Source organism: Capronia epimyces (assembly GCF_000585565.1).
Source record: "Capronia epimyces CBS 606.96 chromosome Unknown aczIQ-supercont1.10, whole genome shotgun sequence".
NCBI lineage: Eukaryota > Fungi > Ascomycota > Eurotiomycetes > Chaetothyriales > Herpotrichiellaceae > Capronia > Capronia epimyces.
The window spans coordinates 894,898-911,877 of record NW_006912913.1 but is presented as its reverse complement, the minus strand read 5'-3'; the positions used below and the strand labels follow the sequence as shown (position 1 = coordinate 911,877).

Here is a 16,980-nt window from a genome sequence, read left to right as displayed (position 1 = left end):
TACAGCACAAGACCTGAACCACTTGGGAGATTGATTCGGAACTGCTTCATCAGTTTACAATGTCGATGATCGAAACTACTTCATCAGTTTACAATGTCGACTATAACTACACTTGGTATTTGGTTGGCGCAAGCGAGCATGCCACATTTACAAGGCAACCAGCCGGTACGGTAAGAAGGGAAGAGTTTGACGAATTTGGTTGCACAGCATATGTCAATATTGAAAGGTTTTGAAAACGCAAACGCCGCAGGTCCATGCCTGGGCCGCCCCTTGGAAGTTGAGCACGCCGAGTCAAAAGAGGCGGCGCAGACTACTAGTAGGATCTAGGACAAAAGCAAAGATGCCAAAAGTATATATGTACGGAGTATATAAGCACCACTCATCCATGATATCCATAAAACGAAAGGAAAGTAGGAATTTCGAGTTTGCTAATCCTAATCCTTGTCCTGGTCCTTGTCATGGTCCTAATCCTAGTTTTAGGTCATTCACAATAGTCTATTCTAATACCTATTCACCATCACCGACCCCTGAGGCAACAACTTGGGCGTCGAAAATGAAAGCGTGATAGACACTGAGCACCAAGCAGAATCAGAGTCGCTGAGAGTATCGGAGAGATCTGATCTGATCTACTCTGACTATGCAGTATGGTCTGCAAGCAAAAAGGTCGTATTGTAGTTGTAGTTGTAGCCCATCGAATACTTCGTACAGATCGCATTCATGTTCATGTATTCATGCCTTACCCCTAGCCTTAGGATACCCCCTAGCCTACACCCCAGCCTCAGGCTTAGGGGCCTCCTTAGCCCCTTGGGGATGTATGAATCAGCTGTGGGCTACGAACAGCGCTTTTGGCATATAGTCTAACAAACAGTCCCATACCCCTTGCTGGAACAACCGGGCCTAGTCAGCCTAACGACCATTATAAGGGTGCGTCGAAGAGCTTCTTTCCCAGTCCAGTGTAGCCCATGGCAGTCCTGTTCTGCAGTGTAACTCGGCTGCGTCGAACAGCTTCCCTCCCAGTGCTGTCCAACTTCTGCACATGTAGGTCGAGGTCGACGGTCCACAGTTCACAGTTCACTTCACAGGTGTTTTGAAAAGAATTCCGCGACCTGTCGATAGCCCTTCTCGTACTCGACACGGTTCTCTTCATCCTCGAGATTGCCCCTGGCGCCCATCCAGCCATGATGCATATTCGCATAGGTCTGGACCAGGCTGGCCGGATTGGCGGCGAGGACCTTCGCATAAGCCGCGACCACGTCCTTGTCCTCACCCTTGCTGGCCAGACACAGATGCGGCGCCTTGAGCTTTTTCGCGTCCTCGACGTCCAGCCCTGCCGGGTGGGCTTGGGCGGTGGCTCCAAACGGGCCGAACTCGGGAGCGTCAGCGTTGGCGGCCAGCACGACGATCTTGGCTCCCCAGCACAAGCCCAACGCACCCAGGCCCTTCTCGTCGATCTGCGGGAACAGCTTGCGCACGGCCGGGACGACGTCCTTGCCAAGGACCTCGGCGTTGAGTTTGAAATCTCCCGGCCCGGCGATGAAGTCGCGCACCTGGGACATTTGGTCGGGCCGTAAAGCTTGGCCCTTGAAAAAGTCCGGCACAATCACCAGAGAGCCGGCGAAGTGCTGGCTGATGCGGTCTGCCCCTTGGAAAATCTGGGATGACGGCCCGAAAATGTCGTAGACCACGATGACGGCTTTCTTGGCGTCTCGGGGTCCGGTGATGTCTGCATTGCCACGTGTCAATGGTTAGTTTGATCTGCAAGGCTGAGATGGTAATCGTATTGGAATTCGCATTCGCATTCGCATTCGTCGAGGAGAAACAGACAATGGCGCCCGACATTCGTTTCTGGGCAGGAGGCAGGACGATCGAAAGGAAAAGGAAAAGTGTAGTCGGCAAGGAAAAAGGGATGTGCGGTAAAAGACTAGAATCACCATCATGCATGCGGGACGGCATGGGAGCACTCACAACTGCGCAACGACCCCGTCTCTTCCCATGTTCCGGTCGGTTCGTATGAGCCCGTCACCGGCGGAGGCAGATCGGTTCGAAACCAACATTCTTTTTCTGTCTTGGTGGCCATGATGATTGCTTGACGATGTCTCTGGCGAGTGGTGAGTAGTAAAGTGATGAGTGGTGACTGGTACTGGTGACTGGTGGTTGTTTCACGGCCCTTAAAACCGGCACTGCCCACAAATACCGTTACCGTCGAGAAGGTACACGCTGGAAGGGGAACCTTGGAATAAGAAATCGTAGGTCTAGGTCAGGGAACAGGAAGACGAAAGACGGAAGATGACACAAGCTTTGCCCGCCATTTAATATTGAGCTTATCACAAATTCCACTGGCGCTGGTGGAATCCGATGGATGCTTGAGCCTGTCCGATTCGGAGACGGGCACAGGCTGGCGGGCCCACTGCGCGCGCTAGGTGACGGAGTGCGCGGCTCCGTGGAGTAAGACCGGCCCGGTTCAGGCCCGGTCGAACTAGGTAGTGTAAGACACCCAACTTCGCACAATTACTAGGTAGTTGGACATTACGCCGTACTACGTACTCGGTACTACGTAGTACACATACACATACACATGCATACACCTGCCCGGTCCCATGCAAGGCAGATTAGTGGGCGAGGTCGAAGGATCTTGCCGTGGTACTGGAGCCCAAGAGGGCTCCAGGGTGTAGAGAGAGTATTGAGTGCAAAAGCCTAGGAGCCCTTGTGATTAAATCCCCAGTGGGTTGTGACTAAATCCCTAGTGGTTGTGGCACTAGAACTAACATTTCACTTTGGCCTCTTCCTTCCGTCTTTCACGGTCCTTGAGTTCTTTCCTCCAGCCCATGCCATACATGTAGAGCAGGAGTAATGCTGGGGAGCCGATCAAATACACGCCGGCAACGAAGGTGCCTGTCCATCCGATACCAATGCGCTGGATCAGCGGAGTGCCTACAGCCACCGAGCCCGCCCCCAGCAGACAGCGAAACAGATTACTTGACGCGGTGGCGGTGGCAGGGCTCTCGCGGTTCGTGTCGACAATCAGCGTGTTCAGCGAGGTGTTGGTGCCAGTGGTGAAGTGGCCCACGAAGAACAATAACACCTCGGGCGCGGCGATGGAGGTTTTGAAGTTCATGACCCAGCCGTATGCGATCAAGAACAACGCGCTGCCCATGAGAAAGGGGAGTGTGATTTGCAGGCGGGCCCGCTCGACGTTGAAGTTGTCGATGTTCTGCTGTCGGTTGGCGACGATGGCCATACCCTGCTGACGCGCATGTCTCTTGAAGTTGCGATCGAGGAGAGTGCCGACGGTCCACCGGGAGGTCAGGCTGCCGACGCCGATTGGGAGGTAGCACAGTCCGATGTGCAAGCTGTCGAGACCGTATCGCTTGTGGAGCTCCGAGGTCAGCGTGCTGAGAACCATCATGTATCCGGCGTATATGAGGCCGCCATACACGAGGATGATGCTGGCTTCCTTCTGCAGTGCGATTCGAAACACGTTCCACGGCCGAGGCCGCCAGCGGGGCGGCATGATGGAACCGCGATTGATTTCGTGGCCGTTCCATCTTTCTCTTTCTTCTCCTGCGTGGCTGCCGTTCTTGTCCCGTGCAACACGATACATCTGGTACACCGTTCGGTTCCACCGCTGAGGCGGTACCGAGGCATTGCCCACCACAGAACGACATGTCTCGGGGAACAGCAGAATGACCACGAGGAGCAGAAACCCGCCATAGATGGCAAGGAACCAAAAGATCCAGCGCCATCCCAGTGCTTGGTCGATGGCTCCTCCAATGACCGGTCCCAGCGCCGGGCCCAACGTGACCCCCATGCTCGCATAGCCGAGATACTTCCCTCTCTCTGCTCTTGTGCTGACGTCGGCCACTGCCGCACTGGCAAGCGCAATCGTCCCGCTACTGCCCGACGCCTGCAGACATCGCAGGACGAATAATGCGGCATAGCTTTTCTGAGTTGCCAATCCACAGTTCGCGGCAAGGTAGATGATGAAGCAGGCGAGATATGCAGGCCTTCTTCCCTTGGTGTCGGAGAATGTCCCTATGAACGACGGCGCCAGCCCTTGGAAGATCTGGCGGGATCCTAGTCAGCACCGCAGACCTGATTTGCATGGAGACAACATAGAGAGAGACACCTGATATGCCGTGACCGTAAGGTTCATGACCGACACCGAGACGTGGAGGTCGGCTGAAAGTGTGTTGATGGCGGGGAAATAAGCCGCCGAGGACAGTGGAGAAGCGAGAGCGAGAAACGAGGCTGTGAGGATGATCGCGATCTTCTCCCTCTCTCTGAACACGGTGTAGGGCTGGTCATTGTGCGTGGCCGTCTCTTGCTGGGCTTGTCCTTGCCCGGTCGCTGACACCTGATTTGGATCGTGATCAGATCCTTGGTCATTTTGTGGCGCGCCTTCCGCGAGGGTCTTCTGGGTGAGCGGCTCTGCCATGGATTTGGGGGTTCCGCCCACTCAACCCCGGCTGGTCAATAATCAAACCGGTCTACTGGCTGGAACAGATTTGGCCCCAAATCTGGCTGGATGAGCAAAGAATTGGCGCGGCAGCTTTGATGATATTCTCGATAGACTGACTGCCACAAGAAGCCTTTTCACATCTGAAGTTTTGTATATGTAGGGAAGAGTGTTGGATATAAGGATAACGCCGAAACCCTTACCGCGAATGACTGCAGATCAAATCGGCCGGCAACTTTTCCGGCCCTGTCGCAGGCCCTGCCGGCCGGTTTCGAGGCCGGGACCGAAATTTCGGCGATCGACGGCCAGTAGAAAAGTCATAGTCTAGTCTTCACCGACTTTGGCTTCTGAACGTGGCAAGCAGGCTCTTTCTCCTTCGCCAACAAGGAGGGGAAGGGAGAGCAGGCACGAGGAACTCTTCGCATCAACACCCAACACCCAACACCTCCAGCTTCGAGCGTCAATCGGGTGTCGACGCCTCCATCTCGTTAGAGATTGTACTATATGCACGGAGTATGCAGCCTACCATGCCTGGTACCTAGTACCTAGCAAGATACCTAGGTATGTAAGTATGACATTACCTCCCTGATCAGGAACCCTGATTCCTTCCTGCATTGCACTCCTCTTCTCCATGCCGCCAGGCGACGGGGTACGGAGGTATTGGTACGGAGTACATATGTCGCACACTTGCAGGAGAGTACATACTGAGTACATACGAAGTATTACTTCTATTAAGTATGTTTTGTCTTTGTGTTTTGTCCACCCCCTTGGCGCAATTTCCACCCCCAAACATCAAACATGGGAGGAAAATCGAAAATGGAAAATCGGAGGGTGGCTGGTTCCGAGCCGGAAATATTCAATACTGTGGTTTGGTGAATGACGCCATTCGTTCGTTCCTATCTGTGTGTATCTGTGTGTATCCCTAGCCCCGCCAACTTGAGAACTACTACTGTAGCAAGACTATCAGATCAATATCAACATATATATATGCAGCACACGCAACAGTCGCCAGTCGACAGTCGTCCTTTCAGCCATCAACAACTCCTCCGTCCTCCGTCCTGCGTACATTGTTTCTCACCCCAGCCCTGATATCAACCGGATACTACATACTACATACTACATACATAGTAGTAGGAAAGATAAGGACCATCCCATCACCATGTCCAAGCACATTTTTGTCCTCGGCGCGACGGGTATGTATTGATATTGATTGTTTTATCGATGCGTCCACTCCCCACCACCGCTCCAAGTTGAAGTACCCGCTCACCGCTTCTCATTTAATTAGGCCAAACTGGATTGGACTTCAGCCGACTAGCCCTGGAGCAAGGTCACAGCCTGACGCTCTACGTGCGAAATCCGGCCAAGATCCCCGACGACATCAAGGAGAATTCCAAGGTCACGGTGATCCAGAGCTCGCTGGAAGATGCATCGGCCCTGGAGAAAGCCGTGACCTCGGGTCCCACGGTCTTTGTGTCGTTCGCCGGACCGACGTATGGATCCAAAGGCACGGTAAGTCAATATCTTACATATGCATTCATCTTCCCATTCCATGTCTGGTTCAGATCTCCCCATTCCCAGTGTCTGGTTCAGAGGTAGGATGAATGAGCAAATCTGAATCTGAATCTGAATGAGCAAATATGACTCTTGACTCTGAATCTGTATATGAATCTGAAACTAAATATATATCTGTATCCAGCCTGTCACCGACGCCTTGACGAAACTATACCCGGTGCTGACCGCCAACCACTACGAGAGGGCGTTGGTGCTGGGCACGTGCTCGTACCCGGCACCCGAGGACAAGGGCGGCTGGAAATGGAGTGCATCAGTGGCCTTGATCAAGGTCATCGGCGGCGATGCTTATCGCGAGTTCAACGGCTTGGGCTCTTTGGTGGCATCGTGGGACTCGTCCAGTTTGAAGTGGACTCTTTTCCGTGTGCCTTTCCTGGGAAATGGGCCCGCAAAGCCCGTCTCCGCCACCTACACCGGCTCCGGCACTGACGGCATGTTCCTGTCCAGGAAGAGTATTGCCGAATGGGTGTTGCAAGAGTTGTCTCCGGATTCGGAATGGGTCGGCAAAACGCCAGTGCTGTCGAACTGAATAGTAATGCCAGTTCAGTGCCAACGCGAAGATCCATTATCTCAATCATTACGTTGGGTATTGGATTGGATTGATTGGATTGAACTGGATTGGGTGGAAAGGAACGAGAGCGACAGCGAGAAAGAGACACTGGCAAGGCATGCCTGTAAAGACTGTCTACATGTGGTGGTGGGACTTTTGATTTGTTTAGAGACACGCAGAAGGAAGGACAAGATGGATTTCCTTTGCTTTGTTGGCCTGCCTGGTGACAGACGGCGTTCAATCTTGTGTTCATGTTCTATAGCAGACAGCGAAGCGATCCGGGTAATATTTGGCACTGTCAGTCATACATAGATCATCAGGTGCTTCGAAATGAACGTCGAGCTTTTGAATTCCCATCCACACCGCGTAGAGTAGAAGTACTATATAGATACATCACTCACCCCGACACTCACCCCCGACACTCACCCCCGACACTGACCGACCAACACTGACCGACCAACACTGACCGACCAACACTGACCGACCAACACTGACCGACCAACACTGACCGACCGACCGACCGGCCTCAAACAGCCGTTTCAGGCCGAGTCTCCTCTCTTTCCTGGCCGGGTGAATCCGAATATGGTAGCCAAAGTCAGCCGAGCCTGGCTCAGCCCCGATCAGGCTACAGTGCATGGTACATCGTCTCCTAGAGGATCATCCAAGAAAGACATTTGGTCCGAGCTGGGCGCATGTCTTATAGATCCTCCAACTATTGTGATGGGCATGACATGCTACGAGCCTGCTCGAAACTAACAGAACGCTGAGAGTTTCAAGACACACCTCTCCGTTCCAGGGGCTCTAAGGCTTCATTCACATACTCATGCGCCTTTTGGCACGAGCTCCTCCTGAGTCCTCATCATTTCTCTCTTGCCTTGTAAAAGAACCTTTCCTTGGTAACCCTGCACGGAGCGGCTCAATAGAGTCCTCAACATTGCTCTCTTGCCTTTTGAAAGTAGCTGACCTTGGTAACCCTACACCGACCGGCGTCGGCCTCATCGGCGTCGGAAGGTTTCCAGCTATCAAATCACGACGTAATTGTTCCCTGGCAGGGTCTTTTGGTTTTCTTGTAAAGACTTTCTTCAAGGTGGAAAGTCCAGACCGATCAGAGGGCGTCCTCACAGCAGACTCTTCGTTTTCAAAGTATAATATTACCTTCCGCGCCCCTTTCCGCCGCATTTCCCGCTCCGCTTCAATCAAAGCGTCGCGCAAGGTAGCATCATAGTCAGGCTGTCTTGTAAAGACTTTCTTCAAGGTGGAAAGTCCAAACTGGTCAGAGGGCGGACTATAAAAAGGCCTGTCGCCTTGTCTGATGAACCACTCAATATACGGAATCTCCTCCGCTTCAATCAGATCGTCGCGCAAGCTAGCATCATCTGGCATGTCAGGCTTGCCATCATCGTTCGAGTCCGAGGAGTCCGAGGAGTCTGAGTATTGAGCCGTCAAAGGCAAAGCTCTCAAAGACAAGTCAGCCAGATGCCGTCCGATATGTGTCTCGATTCTCGTCCTTCCTCGTATAGATTCATGGCAGAACGGACATGGCGCCGATGCCTGTGTCGGAATTGGGTGTTCACATGTTTGGACCAGTTTAAGCAGTGCACCACTCTTGCCCAGCTTGGGAAGATTTACGGCGAGATGAGATTCGAACTCTACCCTGGAGCTGAAGCTGAGGTCGCAGTGCCCCGGGCACGTCCACTCTCGTCGATGCATGTGGAGCTCATGTTCAAACCATTCATGGCGACTTGCAAACAGTTGGTCTTGCTTCTCACAATCTTGGAAAGTGCAGACATAAGGTTGCAGATCTCGATATATATGTCGCCTTGGATAATCGAGAGAGTGGTTAGTGGCAAAATATCATCATGAGTGTGATACTCACTTCCAATGGTATCTATCAGGCTCCGCAACTATTTGAAAGCAGTAAGGGCATTCGAAAGGGTCCCCACCAAGCACGGCGCCTTCAGGCGGTGATGGCACCCTGGGCCTCGAGCCATCCATACTCGAGGAAGCATAGGACGTCATAGAAGACGATTCAGAGAATGACGCGACGTTTCTGGCTTCGGATTGACTCAATTCAAGACGGATTTCTGCGGGCAGGGACGAGGCTGTCGTTTCTCCGGACACTGAGACACTTTCAAAGCGAGCTTCGTTCCCTGGCTCCATGTCATCTGGCTCGCGTGCCATCTTGGAGTGATGGTTCTGGCAATATTTGAGAAACCTTGGCGCTGCAATATAGCTTCAAGCATACGTCTCTTCAAGAATTCTTCAAGCTGCGGGAACAAGTCCTCGAGATAGAGCCAATCGAAATGTGTAAACTCTGAAACATCGACCGCCTTTGCTCTCACATAACGGTCAAATGGGGCTGGATTCCGCAGACTGATGCTCAGGCGGAGTAAGGTACTTATGGCGACCCGGGCGCTAATCTCGAGACTTTCAAATTTGTCTTCGGGAAAGCGTGACCGTAATTCCTCATCTATCGATCCATCGGAGGCCGAGGCTGAGGCTTCATCGTCATCTGCCAGGTGGGTGCCTGGGCCAACTCGGTCAGACACTCCCTCATCCTCATCCTGCTTAATAGGCAGTAGACAGGAGACAGGACGGAAAGACTAACCTTCTGCCAGGATACGACTGAGTCGGTCCAAGATCTCTATGACCAGATCACGGAGGTGAGAGGCTTCTCGAAGACGGTAATCCAACGATCCACGGCCCTTTTGATGGGCGCCAATGTTTGAATACCAGAGAATGAATTGCTCACGGGTGGCGATCAGTCTCGACGCTTTCGAAGGGGTTCCGGGTCGGTTGGATTCTGCTGGAAGAGCGAGGAGACGGCGATACAAAGCCAGGCACTCGCCAACTTTGGATGATATAGTGTCCATGCTTCGGTCGTCATATCGAATTGGAATTCATGATCATACGAGGGGAATTGGTCTACAGAGACTCGAAAGATAGCAGCAGCCTGGCAGTAGGAGGGCTGAGGGGCTCGGGCTGAGGGGCGTAGGCTGAGGGTGACGGCTGAAGCTGATGTGACGGCTAAGGCCAAGGGGTGCTAAGGTGCCCGGGGCTTAGAGGCTTAAGTCTAAACTATTCCAAGTTAGACAGGTTGGTAGGCACCTAGTAGTACGTACTCCGTACTTGGATATAGGCACCTAATAGGCACCTAGTGGGCGGTAGGCACCCCGTAATTATTCATAAAAGGTTCGGCACGCGCCTGAGGCTCCTGCTCCAGATGCCCACTGGCAGTGGTCCAATAATGGACACTGCACTCTGCGCACTGCACTCAACACCGCCCCAACATCGACGTCGACATCAAGTCAACGTCAACGTCGACGTCAATGTCAGGCCACCATCCACTCCATGAATTGAGTCTGAGGCTGAGGCCAGTCGCCCGGGCTGACAGGACTTGATGGGGTGAATCTCTTCTTCAAGTTCTCATCGACGTGCTAGTGCTAACAGCAACCAGATCTTGCGCAGCCTCGTAGATGCATCCTCTACTCGCGAGGCAAAAATCATCTTCGTCTCTTCGACGGAAACGATCAGAAACCAGTCTTACTATTGCGACCGATGATCTCGTCCCCGACCCCGGTGCCACGCTCCTATATCTTTTCCTTCTCGCAATGGCCGGGCCACGTGCGATCCCCTGCTGGTCCTAGACTCTATCAAGTTCGTTTTAGCCGTCATTCGGGATTATCTTGACGCGGCTGATAGAGGGAAAATCAACACAAGAGCCCGTGGCCGTGTGGAGGATCTACTTCTCAAAATAAAACCGAAGAAACATTATACACCAATACAATCAGCTTTGTCCTACGATATCGGACCGGTAGTATGGTCGATAATGCGTGGGACCATAACAGCATCAAGATACATTCGACAATGGAGGAAAACCTTGGCCAGTCATTTTGGCCTTTTTCGAGTGTGGTCAACAAGATGAAGGATTCCATTGTGGAATTGGCCATAATCCTGATGATCGATGACATTGATACTGTAAGTTTGCCGATGAAGTTGCATCCTGAAATCCCAACCTTGGAATACGAAGAGTTGGAATTCGTCCCCCCGTGTCTCTTTTTACACTTTCCTCCCACCAGACAGATCCTCTTGCGGGAATATTCAAATGCATAAGGTGGAATGCTGTTCAGCAACTACTTGATCCTCTGTATGGTAATCTCTTATACACTGTGCGGCAAACCTGAAATGTTGGGCCGACTTGTTTTCTCCCTGTATGGCTATTTTCGAGATCAGCATTCATAATAACGCATATGCAAGGCGCCTTGGGTACCGAAAAACTTCCCATGTCGAAAATCAACATCAAACTCGACTTTGGACCGAGGCGCTTGCCGATCCCAACGGAGACTCTGATGATGCTTTCAAGTATCGCTATTTGATCTTTTTGAAAGGCGTGACAGATGCCCGACTTGCTCAGCAGCTTGAAGCCATTAAAGAGCTCAACAATCGACTTGAAATATTGGCTATGCGGGCTGTGGTTGTGTCTAAGCGTGGTCTCGCCACTTCTCCGCTCAAAACGCTAGACAAGGTCAGAAAATGTGCTTCTATTATCTCTCGTGCTCTTGATACGAGATCTGGATTCTCCTGCAACTGTAAGGCTTCTCACAGAATTATGCTCAGACTGGACAATCTCGTCGATGAAGCCACGACGATAGCCAAATCCGAGAATATTTGGGACGCCATCAAGCTGAGACTGGTACTGAACAATGCTCTCAGCACCTCCAACGGACTCTTTAGCGCTCGCGCCTGGAGCTGGGCTGAGCTCGATGCAAGCGTGAGTCGGCCGGCTGAGATCGATGGTGACTCAGATGAAGATTCCAGTGAACCAGCCGGGTTCTCCAGCCCCAACGCATACGACGACAAGATTCAACCCAAGAAGAAAGCTGTGCGATTCGCCACACTCTTGTGGAAAAGGCCTGCGGAAGCGACCGTAGTGGAACCAGGCGACCTCTGCCTTAGATTGTCGAGACTCCAGCTCGCAACTGCCCATACCGTCGACGAATTGATTGGTGTGTTAGGCAATAGGAAGACTGGCATCATCGACATTCGTCTCCATCAGGAGATTTCGAGGTATGCTTCTTGGGTGTCGCCTGTCTCCTTACGCCAGCTGCTGTATCGTCCACGATCCCAACGTCGAAAACTCTCGGTTGTGAACAAACTTCGTCTTGCATCGAAGACTGCTGGATGTCTTCTTTATCTGTACCAGACGTCCTGGCTGAAGAGAAGATGGACGAGCAATGACATTCACCTGATTGCGGGTGACAACACCGAATATCCTGACGAAATCTTTGTTTTGCGCGATGCCCAACAGACAACGCAGACACGCTCTTGGTTCGACGGTTTCTGTGAGCCAACCATATTTGCGCTGGGCATTTTCTTGATCGAGCTCTCGTTTGAAGAATCATGGGATGAGATCTGTCGGTCCAAATCGGAGCAGATCTCGAGACTGGATCTGAACGACGACACCGAGTTTACTGTGTTTGCCACGGAAACCGCGGTGATCAATACCATACTGGGGAATGCAGTTGATAATAAAGTTGACCCTGAAGATAGGCCCTTCTACCGAGAGGGACCTTACTATCTCGAAGCCGTCCGCGCCTGCTTAACGAGGACCCTTGGTGACGGCAAGACCTCACTCGAGTCCGAGACATTCCGTCAAGCAGTGCACAGGGAAATCATCCGCCCTCTACAGTTTGCGCTTGAAGATGTTCAGCATTCTATCCCTAACTCTGAGAGCTTGCTTCATGACGTCCCATCCTCTTCAGAGATAACAGCGAATGAGTTTAGCCTGTTTGATGACAAAGATGCACGAAAAGAAGCGTCAGTCGCTCTATTATGATACTGGACAGTAAGTTTAAGTGGCTGACTTTGGTAGTCCCGATCGAGCCAAGGAGTGGTTTGAGGAACTCCGTACAAAAGTCTTTCCTCTGCTTCCTAAGCGATCTGCTTCTGGAAAGAGTCCTGTGAAAGTCGCGATCCTTGATACCGGCCTAGATCCTAGTGACGGTGCAGTCCGCGTTGCGAAGGATCGTATCCTGTACAAAAGCTTCATTCCCGGTGAGGATAATGATCTGTTGGAAGATGCGAAAGACAGCCACGGTCACGGAACCTACTGCACGACCCTCTTACTCAGAGTGACGAAGACTGCCGACGTCTATGTAGCGCGTGTCACCACTGGAGGCAATTTAGGCCATCCTGACAACATCACAGAGGTACGTTAGTTCCAGGCATATACTGCGGGGGCTAACTAATAAGGCTATTCGATGGGCGATACGCGAAGGCGTGGACATCATATCCATGTCCTTCGGCTTTCCCGACTTTGTGCCCAGTTTAACCAATGTCCAAGCAGCTATTCACGAAGCATACACTGCAGGCATCGTTTTGTTCGCAGCAGCAAGCAATGGAGGAGGAAACAGGCGCCTTGCGTACCCTGCCAATCGAAATGAAGTCATCTTATAGGCGCGGCCGATGGAAAAGGCAACATATCGGACTTCACACCAGGACCGTATGCCGATACCGTGAATTTCAGCACCCTCGGAGAGGGCGTGATTTCGTCATGGCCGAGGGCACTGAGTGCAAACGGAAAGAGAACCAAGCAGATGTCTGGAACCTCTGTTGCAACTCCTATTGCGGCTGGCGTTGCAGCATCCGTGACGCATTATCTAAGGGAGTTGCCAAAGGATACCGACAAGGACTTGGACTTCCTTCTTTCCAAGCTCCGCGACAAGCAATCGATGGTAGCAGTACTTCTGGAGCTCACCGAGAAACGAAAAGGGTTCAATTACATCGCGCCCTGGATACTGTTCAATGGTACCAGGGCGGCCGGGGTTGCTCAAGTTCTCCTGGACAAGCTGCGTTGAGCATATCCGAAGTACGTATCGTAAGAATATTACACTACATACTTGCTATGCAGTTTCTGAACACCAAATAACCGGCACACTTGATACATTATAAATTATATAAAAGGGTCGCTCTCTGATCGATGGATATGATATGGTCAATCTCCATGATCTGGTCAATCTCCATGATCTGGTCAATCTCCATGATCTGGTCAATCTCCATGATCTGGTCAATCTCCATGATCTGGTCTATCTTGGAGATTGTGGACGACAACTTCCAATCATTTACGCTCACAAGTCACCCCGTGCACTTCTCAGATGGCCTCATGTGCCCTGGGCCTATTGCTTGACACTGAAGAATGACGAATGCATGCCGAGGCTCGATGCGTTGTCAGCTAGGGTATACTACTAGCAATGGGCTGCGATCCTCCACACTTCAAGTTACAGTACTTCCAACCTACTGTCCACGGCGGCCACAACCTGTGCGAGACGACAGGCTCATGTGAAACGAGTGTTCATGGCAAACAAAGTGAAAACATATTTCCTGGTTCCAGGTTGGGACTTCCCCGCGGACTCGATACCGTTGGGGGCGGTCATCGACGACGCTTACCAGCCTCAGCCGACTCTGTTCACTCCCGAGCGCTCAACCATCGACACCAAGATCTTCCCCACCGACAAATTCGACTTTTCGGCGACCATCAGCGAGGGTCGCAAGGGGGAATTCGGGCTCTTGGCCAAATTTCTATCGGTCTTCGGGCTCGGTGCCGAAGCCAGTCTCAAATATGACCGCAAGCACGTCGAGACGTACAGCTTCCAGCACATGCACACGGAATGGTTCGAGCCGAGCCGCAAATTCCTCGATGCAGCGGTGGCCCAGTCCGAGGTCGCCGCTTTCCTCGAACAGATGGATTACGAGCAGCCCGTGTACATGGTAACTGGCGTCAAGACAGTAAAGGGGGCGGGTGTCACGACGTCAAAGACGCGCGGTCGTGGCTGGAAAGCCTTCTTCGGCGTCGACGGCACGCCTGCTGGTGTGCCCGTTGCAATTGGTCCGAAAGGGGAAGACGGCTCCACGACTTCGAACGAAGCGACGTTCCAAAATTCTTCGCACATTGGCTTCGCATACCGCCTGAAGAAGATTACATGCAGCAGGGACAAGACGGTGGAGAGCACCAATCACACGGCAGGGGCGCTCTTTGGAACTGATGGAGAGGTGAAAGAGATTACTCCGGAAGTGGATGAGATCTCGTCCAACGATGCCCTGATTGTCTATGATGAGGGTGATGAGGAAGGCTGTCTTTGCGTCGTATCAGAAGGTCTGGAAGATTCTGAACCCACCTAAGGGTACTGTCAGGCATCAAAATATGTTCTGACTGCATCATAATTTCTGAATATATCTGGACATGGGGTCCCTGGATCGTGAAGATGTGGTGCCTTAGTTGCATTCTCCTTGGGTATTGTATCCTGGCATTTGATTCATACAACGGATGGTGGATGGCGCTGGTAAAGCGGCGAGTGATGCAGACGACTATATCCGTCTATATCCGGTAGCTGGGGCGCCATAGACGCTAGGCCGTATCTAGTAGGCGGTGTAGAACGCCAGCCGACCTTACCTGAACGGGTCACCTCAGAGGGACTAAGAACTTTGCCCGTAGTTTTTCTTCAAAATTCTCGATCTCGATACTCCTCTCACGACCTCACAACCAAGTCAAAAGCAGCGACTCACCCAGCACGAAGAGTGAGCCCCGGTCGTGGCAGTGATCTCTTCGTATCGCAACAATCACTTTTCGCCATTTGCATTTCTCTTCGCCAGAATCGCCAAATCGCAACAATGGCCGACAATCCTTCAGCCGGTACGTCTCTCTCTCCACACCATACCCTATCCTCCTTTCATAGGCCGTTTCTTTCAAGAACCGCGCTGAGACTGCTTTCGCCTCGATCCGAAGTATTTGGCTTACTGACTCTGCGCTTCTAGCTTGGCCTCTTGCCGACGAGGCACTGTCCCAGTCGATCTACGACCTTGTCCAACAAGCGTCGCACTGTAAGATACTTCCCAGCTCTGCAGGATTTCTGCCTGCGACAAACTTAAGCTGACTTGCTCTCAGACCGCCAGTTGAAGAAAGGAGCGAACGAGGCTACAAAGACGCTGAATCGGGGCACTGCAGAAATCATCGTGCTTGCTGCAGGTATGTGATACAAATCCATGTGTGTGGTGTTGGCGGGCCACTTCTAGACTTGATGAGCCGCACAGCACAGCAACAGCCATGATCCCATAAACTTGGATCGCATCTCATATCTGAAATCTTGACCCGGGCCTGGCTGACGTTGTGCTCTTCCATCACAGATACCACCCCGTTGGCGATCCTTCTCCACCTGCCGTTGCTCGCGGAAGACAAAAATGTTCCCTACGTCTACGTGCCGAGTCGAGTCGCACTGGGCCGAGCCTGCGGCGTCAGCCGTAGTGTCATTGCGGCCAGCATCACGACCAACGAGGGAAGCGACTTGACTCCCCAGATTCGCGCGCTCAAGGACAAGGTCGAACGGTTGATGATTTAAAGAGAGGCAGAGAGTATCAGTATGCGCCAACAGTTACAACAGAGTCGCGTTCAGGGTGGAGGAAGAAGGACGGTCAGGCGGATTAACGTTGGCCCGCTATTGTCCTCGAACAAAAGATGCTGCTGGCCGCTCATGTCCTGTCCTAGCCTGTCTCCGTTCAGCTGAACGAATCGGCCGAGCTGGGAACCAGGTTGCAGCGATAGCGGCCACATGAAAAAGAAAAAGAAAACGGCGTGCTGCTCGAGGTTGCGACAGGACAGAGGCTACTTGCGCATAAGAACCAATGTCTGAGTGTGGTCGTGTATGTACCATAATCAAAAATCTTCTATACCGTTCAACATAACGCACCTGTGGGAAATTTGTGTCCGCACCGCACGCCGATCGACGATGTCTTAGGGATTAGGCTCTCTTCTGGCCAGCTAGGGTCTCAGCGGGAGCCTTACGACCTACTTTCTACTATGACATGCGTAAAGCGTCTTCAGACCTAGATGTAGTACTGCGTAGTACTAAGGACTGCTGAATAGATGTGCTTCAGTTAAGTCCTTGTTAGGCGTGCTTCAATCGAGTCCTCACTTAGTTAAGCATACTCCAGTTAAGTCTTAGTTAAGCGTACTTCAGTCAAATTCTTGTTAGATGTGCTTCAGTCGAGTCCTTGTTAGGCGTGCTTCAGTCAAGTCCTTGTTAAGCATACTTCAGTCAAGTCCTTAATCAAGCACATGATATACCTCGCAACCAAAGCTCCCATCCAGTCCACTCTTCAAATCAAAGTTGTAACCATACAGTAAGACTCAAGCCAAAAGGGGAGTGGGGGTTTTCTTTACCCATCCATCCATTCTTTCGTTCTTTCGTTTCGTCACTAAGGTCTCTATAAATCTCTCTTCGCTCCTAGTATGGTAGAAAAACAAGGCCAAACAACCACCCGTTTTAGTATTATGGGCTTTTCGATATAGGCCCAAATACACAAATTTCAAAAAATGCAAAAACAATCAACAGCCAGGATTCCCAAATGGTCA

The 16,980-nt window shown here is 51.8% G+C and overlaps 9 protein-coding genes across 9 annotated transcripts; 5 read left to right on the top strand and 4 right to left on the bottom strand.

Moving 5' to 3' along the window:
• Positions 1–1,076: 1,076 nt before the first annotated feature.
• On the bottom strand, positions 1,077–2,077 carry A1O3_09887 (uncharacterized protein; the record flags this gene model as incomplete). The annotated part of the gene is made up of 2 exons (XM_007739978.1): positions 1,077–1,723; positions 1,966–2,077. 2 exons carry the CDS (start codon positions 2,075–2,077, stop codon positions 1,077–1,079), a joined length of 759 nt encoding a protein of 252 aa, XP_007738168.1.
• Positions 2,078–2,761: 684 nt separating this feature from the next.
• Positions 2,762–4,435, bottom strand: A1O3_09886 (uncharacterized protein; the record flags this gene model as incomplete). The annotated part of the gene is made up of 2 exons (XM_007739977.1): positions 2,762–4,063; positions 4,127–4,435. 2 exons carry the CDS (start codon positions 4,433–4,435, stop codon positions 2,762–2,764), a joined length of 1,611 nt encoding a protein of 536 aa, XP_007738167.1.
• Positions 4,436–5,615: 1,180 nt separating this feature from the next.
• On the top strand, positions 5,616–6,554 carry A1O3_09885 (uncharacterized protein; the record flags this gene model as incomplete). The annotated part of the gene is made up of 3 exons (XM_007739976.1): positions 5,616–5,649; positions 5,742–5,965; positions 6,153–6,554. The coding sequence occupies 3 exons, from the start codon at positions 5,616–5,618 to the stop codon at positions 6,552–6,554; spliced, it is 660 nt and encodes a 219-aa protein (XP_007738166.1).
• An 834-nt stretch (positions 6,555–7,388) lies between these two features.
• Positions 7,389–8,756, bottom strand: A1O3_09884 (uncharacterized protein; the record flags this gene model as incomplete). The annotated part of the gene is made up of 2 exons (XM_007739975.1): positions 7,389–8,031; positions 8,452–8,756. The coding sequence occupies 2 exons, from the start codon at positions 8,754–8,756 to the stop codon at positions 7,389–7,391; spliced, it is 948 nt and encodes a 315-aa protein (XP_007738165.1).
• Positions 8,757–9,178: 422 nt separating this feature from the next.
• A1O3_09883 (uncharacterized protein) lies at positions 9,179–9,448 on the bottom strand (the record flags this gene model as incomplete). Its single annotated transcript, XM_007739974.1, has 1 exon — positions 9,179–9,448. The coding sequence occupies one exon, from the start codon at positions 9,446–9,448 to the stop codon at positions 9,179–9,181; it is 270 nt and encodes an 89-aa protein (XP_007738164.1).
• A 1,340-nt stretch (positions 9,449–10,788) lies between these two features.
• On the top strand, positions 10,789–13,031 carry A1O3_09882 (uncharacterized protein; the record flags this gene model as incomplete). Its single annotated transcript, XM_007739973.1, has 3 exons — positions 10,789–12,392; positions 12,448–12,784; positions 12,828–13,031. 3 exons carry the CDS (start codon positions 10,789–10,791, stop codon positions 13,029–13,031), a joined length of 2,145 nt encoding a protein of 714 aa, XP_007738163.1.
• A 140-nt stretch (positions 13,032–13,171) lies between these two features.
• Positions 13,172–13,432, top strand: A1O3_09881 (uncharacterized protein; the record flags this gene model as incomplete). The annotated part of the gene is made up of 1 exon (XM_007739972.1): positions 13,172–13,432. The coding sequence occupies one exon, from the start codon at positions 13,172–13,174 to the stop codon at positions 13,430–13,432; it is 261 nt and encodes an 86-aa protein (XP_007738162.1).
• A 496-nt stretch (positions 13,433–13,928) lies between these two features.
• On the top strand, positions 13,929–14,753 carry A1O3_09880 (uncharacterized protein; the record flags this gene model as incomplete). Its single annotated transcript, XM_007739971.1, has 1 exon — positions 13,929–14,753. The coding sequence occupies one exon, from the start codon at positions 13,929–13,931 to the stop codon at positions 14,751–14,753; it is 825 nt and encodes a 274-aa protein (XP_007738161.1).
• Positions 14,754–15,242: 489 nt separating this feature from the next.
• A1O3_09879 (ribonucleoprotein-associated protein) lies at positions 15,243–15,967 on the top strand (the record flags this gene model as incomplete). Its single annotated transcript, XM_007739970.1, has 4 exons — positions 15,243–15,264; positions 15,387–15,452; positions 15,517–15,597; positions 15,756–15,967. The coding sequence occupies 4 exons, from the start codon at positions 15,243–15,245 to the stop codon at positions 15,965–15,967; spliced, it is 381 nt and encodes a 126-aa protein (XP_007738160.1).
• Positions 15,968–16,980: the final 1,013 nt, after the last annotated feature.